The sequence below is a fragment of the Pipistrellus hanaki genome (genome assembly GCF_964339955.1).
Source record: "Pipistrellus hanaki genome assembly, chromosome: 17".
NCBI lineage: Eukaryota > Metazoa > Chordata > Mammalia > Chiroptera > Vespertilionidae > Pipistrellus > Pipistrellus hanaki.
In genome coordinates this window covers 14051257-14069584 of record NC_140519.1, presented here as the reverse complement: position 1 = coordinate 14069584, position 18328 = coordinate 14051257, and the positions used below count along the sequence as shown (strand labels likewise).

Genomic DNA, 18328 nt, shown 5'->3' with positions numbered 1-18328 from the left:
AGGTAGGGGAGGGGAGGGGAAAGGAGGAGAAATCAACCAAAGGATTTGTATGCTTGCATATAAGCCTGACCAATGGACACAGACACCAGGGGGGGTGAGTGCATGGGGGGAGGGGTTGTTTGCGGGATTAATGGAGGGATGAGGACACATATGTAATACCTTAATCAATATATCTTTTTTTAATTTTTTGCATGTGCCACAACATGAAAAAATGTTGGGAGGCACGATTTAAGGTGATACTAAAGCAGTTAAAACGTCAACTTTAAAATAGATATTCTCCAAGGAGAAATGCAAAGTCTACCCTTAGTTATGGATCATAAAGAATATTTAATTTTTATCAATTTGAGTAATCAAATTCTATGTTAATTTGTATAATATCTAAAATACAGCTCCTCTTAAGGTTTAAGTAACCTCTTCAGCAGCAGTAATATCCTGCTGTGGTTAAGATAAAGAAATCTGGCCTGGCCAGCGTGGCTTAGTGGTTAAGCGTCGACCTATGAACCAGGAGGTCATGGTTTGATTCCCGGTTGCAGGCTTGATCCCCAGTGGAGGGCCTACAGGAGGTAGTAAATCAGTGATTCGCTCTTATCATTGATGCTTCTCTCTCCCTCTTCTTTCCTCTCTAAAATCAATATTTTAAAAAATCTGAAAACTTTTTAAGTAAGGACTTGGTCAGACACAGAATTCATGCATTCTATACTTCCTAAGCATTCTAATGGAAATCCTCCAAATATACATTTCCTAACTTCCTTCCATGCTTTTTCTCCACAACATGATCACCTTCTATATGCAATTAACTTAAATATTTTGTTCCTGTCTCTCCCAATTAGACTTTTTATATCCAAAAAGGCAGAAATCTTGTCTATTTTTTGTTCACCTAAGATGAGTAGGCCCTCACAAAATTATTAATGAGTAAATGAATAAATTTGGTTGTAGTTTTATGTGTAATTTGTTTTGAAAAAAGTTAACCTTTTCTATTAAGATGGTCAAGTAAAAAATTGTTCACCAAAGACAAAATAATAACAGAAAGTTGTGTTGTGTTTGAAAAAATCTTGATTTATGTATATGAAAGTATTTATCAAGATACTACCAGAGCCAGAACCGGTTTGACTCAGTGGATAGAGCTTCGGTCTGTGGACTGAAAGGTCCCAGGTTAGATTCTGGTCAAAGGCATGTACCTTGGTTGCGGCAGCTGGTCGATGTTTCTCTCTCATCAATGTTTCTCTCTCATAGATGTTTCTAGCTCTCTATCCCTCTCTCTTCCTCTCTGTAAAAAATCAATAAAATATATTTTAAAAAAAGATACTACCAGAAAATCTGAGATGTTTTAAAAATATAAATAAAAGGAAAGACTTAGTTTTATTTTAGTTAAATGAGGGAACATCAGTTTCCCATTTCTCTCATCAGAAAACACAAAGGAATAAAGGGTGATAAGACAGTTAAATGTAGTACTTGGAACACAAAAAGCATTACACTGGCAAGTTTCTTTTTCCCCCATTGCTTAAGTCGCCATGTAAAATTCATAATTATCAATATTAAGTTCTTTACTGTCTCATTTTTGTCTTAAAAACAAACCTGCCCTTTTCAGACACTTGAAGCCTAAATCTAACCTGCAAATTAGTCATCCCCATACTTCCCTTGTGAAAAATCATCACAAATATTGTGGATTTTAATCTTACTTCTCATTTAAAACAAACCCTTTTAATCTTAATAATCTTAAATTGGTCATATAGCCTCGCTACGGTTCAACTAGTGTTCCAGTTCCTTTTGGGGCCTCAAATGACGGAACTTCTCTCACATCTCTGGGGAGATTAGTGTAAAGTATAATGTTTCCTGAAATTGTTCTTCTTTCCCCCTGCACCATTTCATGACATCTCTTCAGCTAGGGGTGTTCTATACTTTATTTTTTTCCTATTCTGCAGGACAGTCCAAAGGGAGAAGCAACGGTAAAACACACACACACACAACCAAAACTGTAAGAAAAACAGGTTCAAAGGGAATACCACCAAAGCACAGAAGTCAACGCGAACCCAAATATGTGCACAAAAGAGGAAGATGATGGAAAAAAAAAAAAAAAAAAGGAGAAGAGATAGAAGAAAACCACTGTTCTGGCCTACAAAGGAGAGAAATCCAGAGAGGGAAGACTTGCTTATTATTCAAGAAACAAAAGCACAAAAATCCTTCTAAGGAAAAAAAAAAAAAAAAAAAAAAAAAAAAAAAAAAAAAAGTGGTCTCTTTCTCTACTCCAGGAGTTTCCTTGTTAAAAATCTAAAAAAGCGCTCGGCGGCCACTCCCACGAGGGAGTTCTCCCTTCTCTTCCTACGTGTTTTGATGCAAGTCGTCCTCGCTGGTAAATGAAGTGCGGGCTATAGATACATGTGCAGTCACAATCTCTACAAAAACTCCACCAGTGGATGCCATCTTTGCCAGAAAAACACATGCAAACCCCTTGGATTCGGGTTCTATGAAGTTGGAAAGCCAGCAAAGCACGCATTGCCCGGCCGGGTAGTAGCTGGGGCACCGGGTTAAACCAACAGCTCCTTCCAAACTCAGGTCCCCCCCTGACGATCGGGGGGGGGGGAAGAGAAAGGGCAAAGGGCTGCAGCCCGACCGACCGCTGCCACCACCGGGGCGGGGCGCCGCCGGGGAGGGGAACCGACGCCCCGCGGTCCCGGGAGGGCTCCGGGGTCCTGGCTGGGCTCTCGGGGGACATGGCATAGTCGGCGGCCAAGTGATGTCGATGGACGAGGGGCAGCTTTCGGGGACAGGGAGAAGGCGGGCTGCTGTGCGCTGAGAGCGGAGGCTCCCAGAGAAAGGTCCACAAGAGGCAAAAAATATATATAAACAAATAAACATGTAAGGGGCCAAAGGAGAGCCGCCGCGGAGGCCGGCGTGGGAGGCCCGGGCGGAGAGGCCGCCAGCCGCCCTCCCCGGGAACGCCTTCCCAGCTCCCCCACACGCAGCCCCTCTCGGGGCCGCTCCTGCCCGGCGACGACGGCGGCCGGAGCAGCTGTTTCCGCCGGGCCCGGGGCCGGGGGCCGGGGCCGGGGCCGGGGGCGAAGGCATCCCTGCGGCGGGCGGGCGAGGGGCAGGCCGGCAGCGGCCAACCGTGCGAGCGAGCGAGCGGGAGGCGACTCCGAGGCGACAGCCGCCGAGCCCCCGCCAAACTTCGCCCGCCCCTGCCCTTCGCCTTCTTTCTCCCCCAACTTTCCGGCCGGCTGGTGTCCGCTTCGACCGACCGAGCCCGCCGCCGCCGCCGCCGCCGCCTCCCCGCCACCCTCCCCCCCGCCCTTCTTTCCGCCGCCTCTCACTCCTCCCCGGTGCCTGGAGCCTGGGGAGCCCTGGCCGCCAGGCCCGCTCCCGAGCCCGCGCGGCGCCCCCGAGTCCCAGACACCGCCCCCGGCGAGACGCTCGCATCCTCCCGGAGGCTCCCTCGCCCGCCCAGATGCTGCAAACCCCTCTCACCTGCATTGACGCCATGATGGAACCATGCCCCCTCCCCCCCTCCGAGGCCGGCGAGGCCAGAGACGCAGGGGGCGGGGCCGCCGTGCTTGCGTCACGCCGCGGGGGCCCAGCATCCCGGGCGCGGGGGGCGGGGCCTCCGAGGGAAGGGAACGGCACGACGGGATTGGCTGGCGTGCCGGGCGCCCGCGGAGGGGCGGGGCGGGGCGGGCGGGGCGGAGGGGAGCGGTGCTGTCAGGGGCCTCGGTCCCAGCCCGCTGTCCGGTCCGCGGCGAGCCCGCCGGCCGCCCCGATCGCTTGGGACAAGCTTCTCCGGGTCTGAGCTGGACACGGTTGCTTTTTTTTTTTTTTTTCCTGTCCGTTCTCCGAGATTCTGATGATGTCCGGACTCGTGGGGTTTTTTGTTGTTTTTTTTTCTGGTTTGTTTTGTTTTTCCAACCACAGGGCTAGAGTGTACAGATTTCCCCTTCGGATGGCTTTCCCCACCTCGGTGCCCACTGTCACACCCTTGGGGATGGAAAAAACTTTCCGCGGGGCTGCGTGCTGGTCTTTTCGAACAGGGAAGTCTTCTCGTAGCCCTAATTTGGGAAGAGAGACACGAGTTTCCTTGTGCAACGCCGTGTGAGAATGGAAAGCAGAACAGCGCTTTGCTTTAGAGGCAAGCGTTGGTTTTTGGAGAGCCGAAACTTGCCCGAAGGGGAAGGGAAATCTTTAAATTTTTTCCCCTCTGTGTGTGTGATTATAACACCTTCATCCCAGCCCCTCAGTTTAAAACTTTACGTGTATCAGTAAGAGTTACGGTTGTTACAGCACTGACATTTGGATAGACACTTGGCCCTAGACATGAATTTCTTTGTTTCATTGTATCAGTGTCACGTTGTAACATACACGTATCTTCCGTCACATCCATACTTTCAACCTGTTTCGTGGTAGACAGTTATGTGGTCATTCGACATAGGCATGTATCTGAATGGGGAAAGCTGAGCATACAAAATGTATTCTGGGAATGCACCAGTTCTGCCAAAATGTATCAGAAGTCACGTTTAAAAAACGATTCCAAAACTGAAGATGTCATTGGGTTATAAGAGGAAAATGGAAACCAAAGCCCTCCACCTCGTGTTCTATCTCTAAAAACGGAAGGGGTGTGATATACTGAGTTGAAGGGTTTTACTTAACCAGAATGAAAGGTTAAAACCTCTCATTTCATTCACTTGGAGACTTTTTAGAAATTTCTGTAAGATTTAAGTACAAGAGCAATGTAGGAGATTATTTCCACACTTAAGTCATGTTCTCTGAGAAATTCCCTAATGTAGAATGTGTTCAAAATGAAAGAGATCTTTAAAATACACCAATTATTCTATGATATAGAGAGGAAGTTACTATATTGGTATACTTTTTTTTTTCCTCTCTCAGACTCCCACCCTAATTGCCAGAAATGGGCTGGTTTTCCCTTTTTGGTGCAAAATGACTTTGTCCTTAAGGAATGTTTGGAAGCTCTTGGCAACCAAGAATAATCCAGAAGCATATCAGGTGTTAGCCCAGTGTGTTGTCAACATCTCACCTGCGAGTAATGAAAGAGAAAAGCTTTTCCAGATTCATTTTGGAGGGTTTTTTTAACCCATCATCTCAGAAAATTGCTCCAGAGGACCACATTTTATCATCTAAGGTTCCCTTGTTTAAAAGCTGATTCTCCCTAAAGTGTGACACCAGATGACCCCACAAACAAAGCATTATGACATCATCAGAGACAACCACCTGCTGTGACAAAATTCGAGAAAATGGGTTATGGGAAACTTGACATGGCCTCACAGTGAAGTCAGCATCTGGTCCCTTGTGTTTTATATGTTAAAAAGGATCTTCAGCGGAAACCGGTTTGGCTCAGTGGTAGAGCGTCGGTCTGCGGATTGAAGGGTCCCAGGTTTGATTCCGGTCAAGGGCATGTACATTGGTTGCGGGCACATCCCCAGTAGGGGGTGTGCAGGAGGCAGCTGGTCGATGTTCCTCTCTCATCGACATTTCTAGCTCTCTGTCCCTCTCTCATCCTTTCTGTAAAAAAATCAATAAAATATATTCTTTTTAAAAAAGGATCTTCAGCCCTAACTGGTTTGGCTCAGTTGATAGAGTATTGGCCTGCGGACTGAAAGGTCCCAGGTTCGATTCCGGTCAAGGTCATGTACCTTGGTTGCAGGCACATCCCCAGTGGGAAGAGGCAGCTGTATCAGTGTCTCTCTCTTCATTGATGTTTCTCTCTATCCCTCTCCCTTCCTCTCTGCAAAAAATCAATAAAAATATATATTTTTTTAAAAAGGATCTTCATAGGAGGGAAAAGTCAGTACCGCGCATGCTTATGGAATTTTGTATTTCGGGGAGTTACCTGACCCCACAAGTCCATCCGTTAGCAGAGGTGTGTAAGCCTCAAGATGGGAACACCTTTACTAAAGAGGTGGCAGTGGAGGTCACTCACTCTCTTGTCCTTCGAAACCCGCCTTTTACAGAGACATAGTTGCAAGCACTTCTTTTCATTGGTTTATGTTCCAGTCCTCCTGAAAAGCAGGGTGCAGTGTGGAAAGCCCTGGATTGGGAGCCAGGAGAGCTGAGCGCTTGCCTTGACCCTTCCCAGGGGGGATGGCAAGCATAGCTAACACATGTGGCACAGGGACCAACCGTGCAGCACAGAAGCTGCTCCCGCTGGGGCGGGGATCTGGATGCTCCCTGCCTGCTGGGCCGGATCAGGGGGAGCTCTGTGGGAATTCAGAAGCCACCGAAGGGAGGTCCTTTGTGTGTGGAGGGGCAGGTGTTGAGGGCACTGGCTCTTTCCTAATAACCTCTACGGAAGTATTTCAGTGTTTCTTCTGGGGATAACAGCAATGTTCTAAAAGTAGATTGTGGTGATGATTGCCCAACTGTACAAATTCACTCAGAATGACTGAGTTATTGTCATGGGTGAAGTTTATGGTATGTAAGTTACACCATAATAAAGCTGTTCAAAAAAAGAGAAAGCCATTTCAATGTGTTAACACAGCCAACACTAGTAAGGCCTAGATGGCCTTCAGACTGGCTCTCCCCGTAATGGTATGAGACAACGGTACAATCAGCTGTCTCCCTCGGCCTGCACTCCTCCAAAGCTTTCCCCATAAGTTATTTCCATTGTGAAAAAAAATTCCATGATGGTGTCATCACAATTCCTGTTGCTCTTTCACCTGCTCGTCAGGCTCATAGTCATCTTTGCCATGTTGCTTAGGACAGCTGCCCTAGTGTTTCTGTCCCTGCCAGACACTTCTTTCTCAGCCTATGATGTATCCTGCCTAACTTTCCCATCCATTTTTTTTGTGAGCATTTTTGCTTAACATGTGTTAGGAAAGGCAATAGATTTGAAGTCAAAAGGCACTAGATTTGAATCTTAACTCAGCTTCTTCTTAGCTCGGTGACCTGGAGTTGGTCACTTAGATGTCTCTGGACTTAGTTTTGTCCTCTGTAAAGTGGGGGTAAAAATGCCCGCATGCAGCCGAAGCCGGTTTGGCTCAGTGGTAGAGCGTCGGTCTGCGGACTGAAAGGTCCCAGGTTCAATTCCGGTCAAGGGCATGTACATTGGTTGTGGGCGCATCCCCAGTAGGGGGTGTGCAAGAGGCAGCTGGTCGATGTTTCTCTCTCATCGATGTTTCTAGCTCTCTATCTCTCTCCCTTCCTCTCTGTAAAAAATCAATAAAATATATTTTTAAAAAAAATGCCCGCATGCAGTTTGCGGTAGAGTCTGGATGAGATGATGAGATGATGTAGCAGCACATGGGTGAGAGACCTGGTGTTTCTCCTACAGCACTCTGTTCTCTCTCCAGTCGGCAGGTGAGATGCTGGCTAGAGATAAGAAGTGAGGTACACAGCCATGATGGAGAAATACCCATGCCAAGATCCCCAGGTTTCATATCACCGTGAACACAGGCACGTCTGGGCAGGCACTCTCTCTGACCTGAACTCTTCATAGAAAACTTTCGAGGGTGAGATGATGCCTCGCCCTACCCCACCCGATGTCCTTGCCCGAACGTGGCACGCTCCCACGCCTGTCCTCATTAATGACAGCAGTGAGAACACCTACCTTGGGTTGAATATTTCCATGTGCCACCCAGGCACTGTGAGAGGCGCTTGCATTTCCTGTATTATTTAAGGTTTGAAACAGCATTATGAGACACGGAAGCCAATTCCCCTTTCCAGGTTAGGAAGAGGCTTAGAGAGACAGCTTATGAACAGCAGAGCCGGGCTTCTACTTTGGGAACACTAACTCCGTGACTTGCAGACTGAATTACTAGACTGGTATGCATGCAGTGTTGTCCTTCCAATGCCAAGTAACTAATAATCAAATGGAGTCATTTTAAACTTGAACTTAATAGACTAGGTGGATTTTACATTTCACCAAGAATATCTGATGCCCCCAAATACATCTAACTGGTGGATTTTCACCCAGTTTGACAAAGTAAAAAAATAAAATTAAAAAGTGGCAATTTTGACCAAAAAGCACTGCAGATATAAAGGTGAATAAGACACAATTCCCATAGTCACAATGCTTACGGTCAGGAAAACAGGTGAAAGAAAGGTTTAGATGGAATAGGGGAAAGCTACTTGCTGCCTATGATGGGATGCTAAGTGAGGCTCACGTGGTCTTGCCTAGGAGCTGAAGACGGCTTCCTGGAAGAGCCAAGGCCTGAGCAGAGGTTAAAAGGGGTAGGAGAGAGGCGTTCCTGAGTGGGAGATGCATGTAATTGGTGTCTGCGGGGTATGTCCAATGGAAACTGATGGGAGGAGCTGGGAGACAAGAGGAAGGAAAGACTTGGTCACGGAAGGCTTTGCTGGCTGATGTGGAAGTTGGACTTTATCTTAGAAACCATTTGGCAAATTTGAGGTATTATCAAATGGAAAGTGATGAGGCCAGATTTGTGTTTTGGAATGACTGCTCTGGTGGCTGAACAGATTTATCACAGAAGATCAAACAAAAACCAGAGAAGGAATCTATTGTAAGAGTCAAACAAAAATCAGAGACAGATGACGAGGGCTTGGTCAAGGGCATATTGAGGAAGGAAATGAAGGACTCTAGAGATATTTAGGGAGGGGACATTCAGGATTGGGATTGTTAGTATGTAGGGACAAGGAAAGAACTGAGCACCAGGTTTCTGATTTGAAAATACTGGAGTTGTCAGAATGGCTATCTTCAGCAAATCAACAAACTACAAGTGCTAGCAAGGATGTGGAGAAAAAGGAACCCTTGTACATTGCTGGTGGGAATGCAAACTGGTGCAGCCACTGTGGAGAACAGTATGGAGTTTCTTCAAAAAATTAAAAATAGCCCTAGCCAGTTTGGCTCAGTGGATAGAACATCGGCCTCCAACTGAAAGCTCCCATGTTTGATTCCAGTCAAAGGCACATGCCCGGGTTGGAGGTTTGATTCCTGTGGTAAGGAACTTGCAGGAGGCAGCTGATCCATGATTCTCTCTCAACATGGATGTTTCTATCTCTCTCTCCCTCTTCCTTCCTCTTTGAAATCAATAAAAATATATATTTTTTAAAAATGGAACTCCCGCTAAAATCGGAGTTCGTGGATAGAGCGTCGGTCTGCGGACTGGGGAGGGGGGGTCCCAGGTTCAATTCCGGTCAAGGGCATGTACCTTGGTTGTGGGCACATCCCCAGTGGGGGTTGTGCAGGAGGCAGCTGGTCGATGTTTCTCTCATCATCAATGTTTCTAGCGTTCTATCCCTCTCCCTTCCTCTCTGTAAAAAATAATTTATATTGAACTCCCAATGAACCCAGTAATCCCACTTCTAGGAATATATCCCAAGAAATCAGAAACACCAATCAAAATATATGCACCCCTATATTCATAGCAGCACAATTTACAATAGCTAAGATTTGGAAACAGCCTAAGTGCCCATCAGCAGATGAGTGGTTTAAAAACCTGTGGTACAACTACACAATGAAATACTATGCTGCTATAAAAAAAAACTTTCACCATTTGCAACAGCATGGATGGATCTGGAGAGCATTATGTAAAGTAAAATAAGCCAGTAGGAGGAAGATAAATATCACATGATTGCACTCATTTGTGGAATATAATGATAATAAACTGATGAACAAAAATAGAGTCATAAAAGCATTGAACAGACTGACAAATATCAGAGGGAAGGCAGAGGAGGGGAAGAGTAAGACATCAACCAAAGGACTTGCATGCATGCATGCAAGCATATACAATGGACACAGATAGTAGGGGGGTGAGGGCGTGTGCTGGGGGATGGGAGCAGATGGGGAGAAGTTAATGGAGGAAAGAGACATGTAATAATTTAAACAATAAAGGATTTTTTAAAAAGAAGCCCTAGGTGGTTTGGCTCAGTGGATAGAGCATTAGCCTGGGTTCCATCCCCAGTGCGGGTGGGAGGGTGAGTGTGCAGGAGGCAGCCGGTCATTGATGTTTCTATCTCTCCCTCTCCATCTTTGAAATCAATAAAAATATAAAAAATAATAAAAAGAAAAAAAAATACAAGAGTTGATAGAAATAAAAGGAATGATAGTAAAGTGGAAAATATAATTCTATTTTGGACATGTATGAAGATTTTAAGCTTCATATAGGACATCCTACCTTTTTCAAGTGGAAGTTGTAAAATCTATCTCAAATGAATTTGCTAGGAAATCCTGGGGACAGAGGTTCAACTGATATGCAGGATCCTTTCTGTCCCTCTCTGTGGAGACCAGGGTGGCCTCTAGTCCCAGACTGTCATCCATCCGACTCACACCCAGTTCAGTAACCCCAGGATAGTTCCAGCTGCAAAGATCTGGGAGGGGCTCTAATTGGCTTAGTTTTAATCAACTCCATCTCTCCACCAATCAGTGATGAAAGAGGTGAGATACTCTGATTGGTAGGGTCTGGCTTGCAGCAGGGGTGGGCCAGGGGTCAGCCCCAATCCAATCACATGTAAAGAAAGAACTGCTTATTCTACAGTCAGGGGAGACAAGAGGAGAGATGCCAGAGAGACAAAAAGCATAGTCCACTACTACATCTGAAGGGAGTATATTCAGCAGGTAATTCTGCATCACAGGCCTGAAGCTGGAGAGGGTGGGGAGAAGCTTTCATTTGGGATTGATTTTAACATTAGATGGCCTGAATTATTATTATTATTATTATTATTATTATTCCTCCTCCTCCTCCTCCTCTTTTTCTTCCTCTAAGAAGGAGGGAGGAGAGAAAGATAAAGTGAGAATGAAACATTTATCAGTTGCCTCCTACATACACCCTGACGGGGATTAAACCCAAAACCTGGGTAAGAACCCTGACTGGGAATTGAACCTTCCACCTCTGGTGTTTGGAGGATGCTCCAACCAACGGAGCCAGCCCCAGGAGGAGCCCAGTTCACTTAGTAAAATGATTGCATGACAATAGAGAGATCATTTCAACAGAGACTTTGGGAGAAAGAAGAGTATGATCCTGAGGTCAGAAGCTAGGGGAATACCAACATTTATAAGGTATTATAAATGGAGCAACCTTGCAGCCAAAAGGGAGTGGAGGAGGGAGTAAGTTGTCAGTGATGCAAATTCATCTAAGAGGATTTGTTTTTAAAAAAACAACTGGTAAATAAATAAATAAATAAATAAAATAAAAATAAAAAAAACAACTGGTAATGTGGAGTATATCAGTGATCTGCATCAGATTACTTTTTGAATTGTGGTGTCAACTGCCGAGTGAAGCCATAGAGACATCAAGAGGCTTAGCTGAGAGGAGAAACAGGGAGATCAGACTATACTAGAGACAAATACCAGATTGAGGGTGGGGGAAATTTTGTTTGTTTTGTTTGTTTTCTAAAGGATATTCAGCTATTTTCATATGCAAAAAGGAGTCGCCAGAGAGAGAGAAGTTTGAAGAGAGAGGATCATATATATTTAGTTTGATGTTGAGGAAGTCTCCTAATAGCTTCTTAAATCATACTATCATAGAACTGGGGGAAATAGAATCCAAGGATATGGCAGGGTAGATGAAACCACAGGATAAACACCGTACATGGTCCTAGAGCATGAGTTTTACTGTTTAGAAACTTATTTAAAATAGAATATTCTTCAGAATCTTTGATATTCAAGGGCACACTTAGGGTTACTTAAGTGGAAACTTAAAGAATCGCTGAAGTAAGTATTAAATTTCAACCTGTTGCTTGTGTCTTTGCTTATTGGCTTTGTCAACTGCAATGAAAAGCAGCAAAGAGTTTATTTTATTTTATTTATTTTTAAAAAATATTTTATTGATATTTTACAGAGAGGAAGGGAGAGAGATAGAAAGCTAGAAACATCTATGAGAGAAACATCAACCAGCTGCCTCTTGCACACCCCCTACCGGGGATGTGCCTGCAACCAATGTACATGCCCTTGACTGGAATCGAACCTGGGACCTTACAGTCTGCAGACCGACGCTCTACCACTGAGCCAAACCAGTTTCGGCAGAAGCAGTGAAGAGTTTAAAATTATTATACAGCCCAACTTTGAAGGGACTCTTCTGGCCAAAGACAAGATGGTTTGAGCAACAAAACAAATAAGGACTGCAAAAACTGAAACACATCCACATGGAAATACATGGATTTATATATGCATATCTATGTACACACATACACAATCATATTATGCCGTAAATTCATAATGATATAAGAAACAAAAAAACAAACCCGTACTGATCACCTTTTGAATTTGCTAGGTCACCAACTCCTCCTACCTTTCCTCTATGCACTGTATTTCAAGATAACCAAATGGTTGATAAAGGGGAGTCCTTCCTTAAAGGAGAATTTCAGCTATTGCACATAGAAGCTATGAAGAAATAAGAAGAATTTTGCAAACTTTAGTGAAGTAATGGAGCCCAACATCCCCCATTGATGGGTGCTAAAGTGATCAGATGAAAAGCTGAGGGGGACTTTATCATGAATGGATCATGATGACACACCTGAACCAACCTGGAAATGGCATAGTAGGAAGTAACATGAAATGCTCTTGCCAAAAAGCCTAATCAAGACTATATATCATGATCAGTTTATAGGAAATAAGAGCGAGAGAGGTGCAAAACAGAAAACTTTTGAAGCTGAATCATGAGGCTACAAACAGCTGAAGCCAGATAGGAAATTCAACAAGACCAATGATGCAGATTCTTCAATAAATGGCTACATAAGGAGAAAAAGGAAAGAGGGTGGGGAGAAGCTTTCATTTGGGTGTAGTATGGGATTGATTTTAACATTAAATGGCCTGAATTTTTCTTTTTTAAAAATATATTTTGATTTTTTACCGAGAGGGAGAAGGATAGAGAGGCAGAAACATCGATAAGAGAGAAACATCAACCAGCTGTCTCCTGCACATCCCCTACTGGGGATGTGCCTGCAACCAATGCACATGCCCCCGACTAGAATTGAGCCCGGGACCCTCCAATCTGCAGACCGGATGCTCTATCCACTGAGCCAAACTGGTTTTGGCTCTTCTTCCTCTTCTTTTTTTTTTTTAGAGGAAGGGAGGGAGGGAGGGAGGGAGGGAGGGAGGAGAAAAAGAAAGTAGATTAAAAAACTGAATATTTTAAGTAATTAGTAATTAATTAGTAATTAATTGTTAATTAATTACTAATGCCAGAAATGAAAGGGAGAAATCCCATGGACATTAAAGGGATAAGGGAATATTATGAACAACACTATACTCACAAATTTTATAACCAAGATTAAATGGAACAATTTCTTTTATTTAAAAAAATATATATTTTTTAAAAATATATTTTATTGATTTTTTACAGAGAGGAAGGGAGATAGATACAGAGTAGAGAGTTAGAAACATCGATGAGAGTCATCGATCAGCTGCCTCTTGCACGCCCCCTACTGGGGATGTGCCTGCAACCAAAGTACATGCTCTTGACCGGAATCGAACCTGGGACCTTTCAGTCCGCAGGCCAATGCTCTATCCACTGAGCCAAACCGGTTTCGGCTAAAAATATATTTTATTGATTTTTTACAGAGAGAAAAAAAGAGGGATAGTTAGAAACATCGATAGAAACTCTCTATCCCTCTTTCTTCCTCTCTTTAAAAAATCAATAAAATATATACTTGCAAAAATAAAAAATAAAAATGAAACCACTGAGGCCAGTCCAATGCCTCAGGAAACTTCTCCCTGACAAGCAGAGCTCTATGCATTAACCAGAGCTTGCAATCTGGCCCCAGGTCAGACAGCTAACATTCATACTGATAGCCTTGGGTTTCCCCATGACATGGTATGCTTTGGAAACAGAGAAGAGTCTTGACTTCTGGACAAAAGATTAAAAAAAAAAAAAAAACCACACAGTTTTTACATTTTCAAACTCTTAGAGGCCATCTTGTTACCTAGATTTTTAGCCATCATAAAATTCTGGACATGCCATGGCAAACACAGAGGAAAATTGAGGTAATGACTTGGCTGACACTGCTATGAACTAAAACAATCTCAGCCCTTAAAGGAAGCATCTGTGCTACTGTCTGAAGCTTTTGGGGATGTAAAAGATAACATTATGGAGGCACAGCATTGAGCTGTTCGACACAACATCAGTGGTATTTGATTCAGTTGTCGCCTTCCCAAGGACACAAATATGTGCTGGTGACTTGTATGTTTCCTCATTTAGTGGAGGCTTTCCCATGCCCCAGAGCCACAACCTCTGCCATCAGTAATAATATGAGTAGATCCCAATGACTGTCCATCCTTCCCTGATTGCATAAATTGCATATTACCTTATTATTAATATATATATATTTTTTTAAAATATATTTCTATTATTAATTTTATATAGAGAGGAAGGGAGAGAGATAGTCAGAAACATCGATGAGAGAGTCATCGATCAGCTGCCTCTTGCACACCCCCTACTGGGGATATGCCTGCAACCAAGGTACATGCCCTTGACCGGAACCGAACCAGGGACCCCTCAGTCCCCAAGCCAACGCTCTATCCATTGAGCCAAACAGGTCCCGGCAATATATATATTTTTTATTGATTGATTTTTCACAGAGAGAAAGGGACAGGGACAGAGTTAGAAACATTGATGAGAAACATTGATCAGCAGCCTCCTGCACATCCCCCACGGGGGATGTGCCCGCAACCAAGGTACATGCCCTTGACCGGAATCAAACCTTTCAGTCCGTAGGCTGACACTCTATATCTACTGAGCCAAATCGGTTTCGGCTACATTATTTACCTGACTTAATTCTCCTGAACTGTGACAAAATGGTTTTTATCAGTAAGACAATACAACTGGAAGCCATCTCCAAGATAGCTTCCCAGGATGGGAGGGCAATCTGGCTACAACATCTGTCACCCCAATGGATCGCCAGGGTTGATTCAGCTGATCTGGCTGGTGAGGCGGGTGTCCCCTCTTCCCTCACCGATTCTTGTGCATTCCTGCCAAAGAATGACCTTATCCTCAGAGAGGACGGGTCTTTGGTCAAGGGTATATGAGTAGCTGGCTCCCCTGCTAGAACCTCCAAACAAGCTCTTAAAGAGAGCTTCCCCTCTATGCCAAATCTGCCCAAAGCACTACTCTGAAAAGCCCAGTCAGACCTCCATGGGGCATTGTCCCTGGACTTTAGGACCTTTGAGTTTTGGCCAATGGATTTGATTCAGTTGTCCGCTTCCCAAGGACACAAATACCTGTGCGCTGGTGATTTGTATGTTTCCTCATTTAGTGGAGGCATTCCCCTTCACCAGAGCCACAGCCTCTGCCGTCAGTAATATAATCCTAGGAAGACCTTCCCAACTTGCGGAATCCCCTCAGAGTTCCATAGTGACTGGGGAATTCACTTCACATGACAAATTATACAATCTGATTGATTTTGAAACATTTCCATTATGTTTACCATGTCCAGACCTCCAGTCTTGTAGAACTAATGGGGCAATTAAATATTACTCTGCTTTGGCCTAAGGCTCTTGCTTTGATATAGCTCAACCCAAGATCTCCCACAAACAGATTTTCTCCTTTTGAGAGTGTTACTGACAGGCCCATGAGATTAGATCAAGGAATTTACAGCTGCAGTGTGAATGCAGCCCTCCTCATTTCATGTAAATAACTTAAAAGGGCCCTTAAGACTAAGTTACAGTTCACAGAGCAATCATTCCATAGGCACTCCCTCCCATGAAAATCTAATCATGGTCTTCATCCAGGAGACTGTCTGTTGGAAATGCAATCTCCATAGATGCCCTTCTGCCCAGCGGAAAGGGCCACGTGAGGTCTTCCTTACTACCCCTTGTGCAACTAAACAAGGGCATTGACTCATGGACTCATGTTCCTCATATAAAAAGGACACCCACACCTGAGTGATCATCTCAACCTATTGGAGACCTTAAGCTAAAAATCCCTGAACAACCCAAGACCACCACTAGGATTCTCATTCTGGGATCAAATTAGATGGCATCTGATGTGCATGGCTCTCTCAAGACTCACATCAGACCAGTAATACATGAATCCACTCAGCAACCCTTACATTTGGTCTTCCCTTTGACCATCTGTTTCATTTACTGATAATAAAAAATGTGTATCTGTGGGAAAGCATGGGACTTGGTTGGAAGGTCTGTAAGAATTCTCCGAAAGGTCGGGGCCTCTGAGGGGACCTTGCCAAGGTGGCAGTCCCTACCTTGACTTTTCCAAACAAGTTTGATCTCCCGGAGAGTTTTACTGGAATCTGTTTAAAGACCTGACCTTGTAGAAGCATGTGCTTTCTCAAGGATAGTTACCCTGCTAACTGTATCTAAAGGCTAATTTGAGTTCAAGCTGTTGTTACAATAAAAAGCCAAAGAGGCAGGTGAACAGGGTTGTTTTTACTTCTAAAGTAAAACAGTCCCTTAGCCTCTTCCACAGAAACTGTGTAAGAGCAACCTGTTCATCCGTTGCTCAGGGTCTGCTGGTCAGCCCTGGCATGTAACTATACTTTTTTGTATGATTCAGATTACAAGTTCACACTTGGATGGGTCTTAAGCAACTATAATGTTACTTCTTACAGTGTCTCTTTAATATGGGGAAATTGAGGGGATAACACCACTTAATCCTGAAAGCGGGTGTCCTTCTGCTCTCAAATACTGTTTGGGGTCTAGATAAAAAATCTGGTATTTGGTGGAAAGCAAAATATTTCAAAGAATCTCAGCCCAAAACTTGAAACAACCAAACACATACATATCAAAACTTCTGGTGCTCCTTTAATCACTCATGATAAATTATGACTTTGTCTTCCATGTTGATGACTATTATGATCAACCAACAATTGGAGAACATAAAGTCCCTGCTTCATAATTAGAATTTACTACTGTACTCAGGGTCTGGGTTGAGGGCCTAATCACAGGCTCTCATTTGAGGGCACTGAGTTTTTCTTCTTTTTAAAAAATTACATTTTATTTTTACAGAGGGAGAGTAATAGTTAGAAACATGGATGAGAAACATCAATCAGTTGCCTCTTGCACAACCCCTACTGGGGATATGCCCACAACCAAGGTACATGCCCCCGACCCGAATAGAACATGGGAGCCTTCAGTCTGCAGGCCGATGCTCTATCCACTGAGCCAAACCAGTCAGGGCTGTTTTTTTTTTCTTCTTCTTTTTAAAAAATATATTTTATTGATTTTTCACAGAGAGGAAGGGAGAGAGATACAGAGTTAGAAACATCGATGAAAGAGTCATGGATCAGCTGCCTCTTGCACACCCCCTACTGGGGATGTGCCTGCAACCAAGGTACATGCCCTTGACCGGGATCCAACCTGGGACCTTTCAGTCTGCAGGCCGATGCTCTATCCACTGAGCCACACCGGTTTCAGCTGTTTTTCTTCCTATTTGGGACCCAAACGTGTTACTTTGATGATGAGGTAGAGGAACTCTTCTTCCTCTGCCATTGTCCCTAACCTAGGCTCTTTTGTCTATAAATTTTGACCAAAATAAACCAAATTGGAATTTTGAATATTGTCTTTTTGGTCCTTTCTACCCCAAACTGCATAATAGATAAGCAAGGTTTTGGGCATGCCTTCCCTAGAGTTTTTTCCTTTGGTATGATATAGTTGAATTAGAAAGGTAGATCAGCAATCTATTCTTGGAGGACAATCACTGCTCTTTTTTTTTTTTTTTTTAAATATATTTTATTGATATTTTACAGAGAGGAAGGGAGAGAGATAGAGAGCTAGAAACGTTGATGAGAGAGAAACATCATCCAGCTGCCTGTTGCACACCCCCTACCGGGGATGTGCCCGCAACCAATGTACATGCCCTGACCGGAATCAAACCTGGGACCCTTCAGTCCAGACCGACGCTCTACCGCTGAGCCAAACCAGTTTCGGCACTCCCACTGCTCTTGACTGACTGCCTAAGATAGTTCTACAAAACCTTAGGATTCCACCCTATTACAATCCTTGAACAGAACATTAGCCCCTATATAGGGATTGGACAGACTTATTTAGCTGGCTGCCTGCAGGAATAGGGAGCTGGCTTAGTTCTCTATTATAACTCCTTCATTATATTGGTGTTTGATTATACTGTTTGCCACATTAATCAAGTGTCTTAGCAGGTGTATGAAACAATCACTAATAGCCATTATCAGAATGGTAGCCCATTGCCTAAAGATGCTACAATAAATAAATCTGAGACCACCTCTACCAAAGAACTTTCAGACTTTCTTACTCTCAGTTGTTGCTCCAATATACCAAAATACTTCAGGGCAAAAGTATTTGTTTAAAACAACAAACCATTAGGTACAATATTTAAGTGTTGAGCCTAACAGGAATATAAAACTCACTAAGATGACAGGTCCTTGCCGAAACCGGCTCAGTGGTAGAGCGTCGGTCTGCGGACTGAAAGGTCCCAGGTTTGATTCCGGTCAGGGGCAT

General features: G+C 44.0%; 1 protein-coding gene across 1 annotated transcript in view; it reads right to left on the bottom strand.

Moving 5' to 3' along the window:
• UBE2W (ubiquitin conjugating enzyme E2 W) overlaps positions 1–3550 on the bottom strand; it is a 59574-nt gene extending 56024 nt beyond the window's left edge. Inside the window, exon 1 of the mRNA XM_084865020.1 lies at positions 3466–3550. Coding sequence (XP_084721146.1) covers positions 3466–3480 — 15 coding nt within the window. The 5' untranslated portion in view covers positions 3481–3550. The remainder of the gene's footprint in view (positions 1–3465) is intronic.
• Between the last annotated feature and the right edge of the window lie 14778 nt (positions 3551–18328).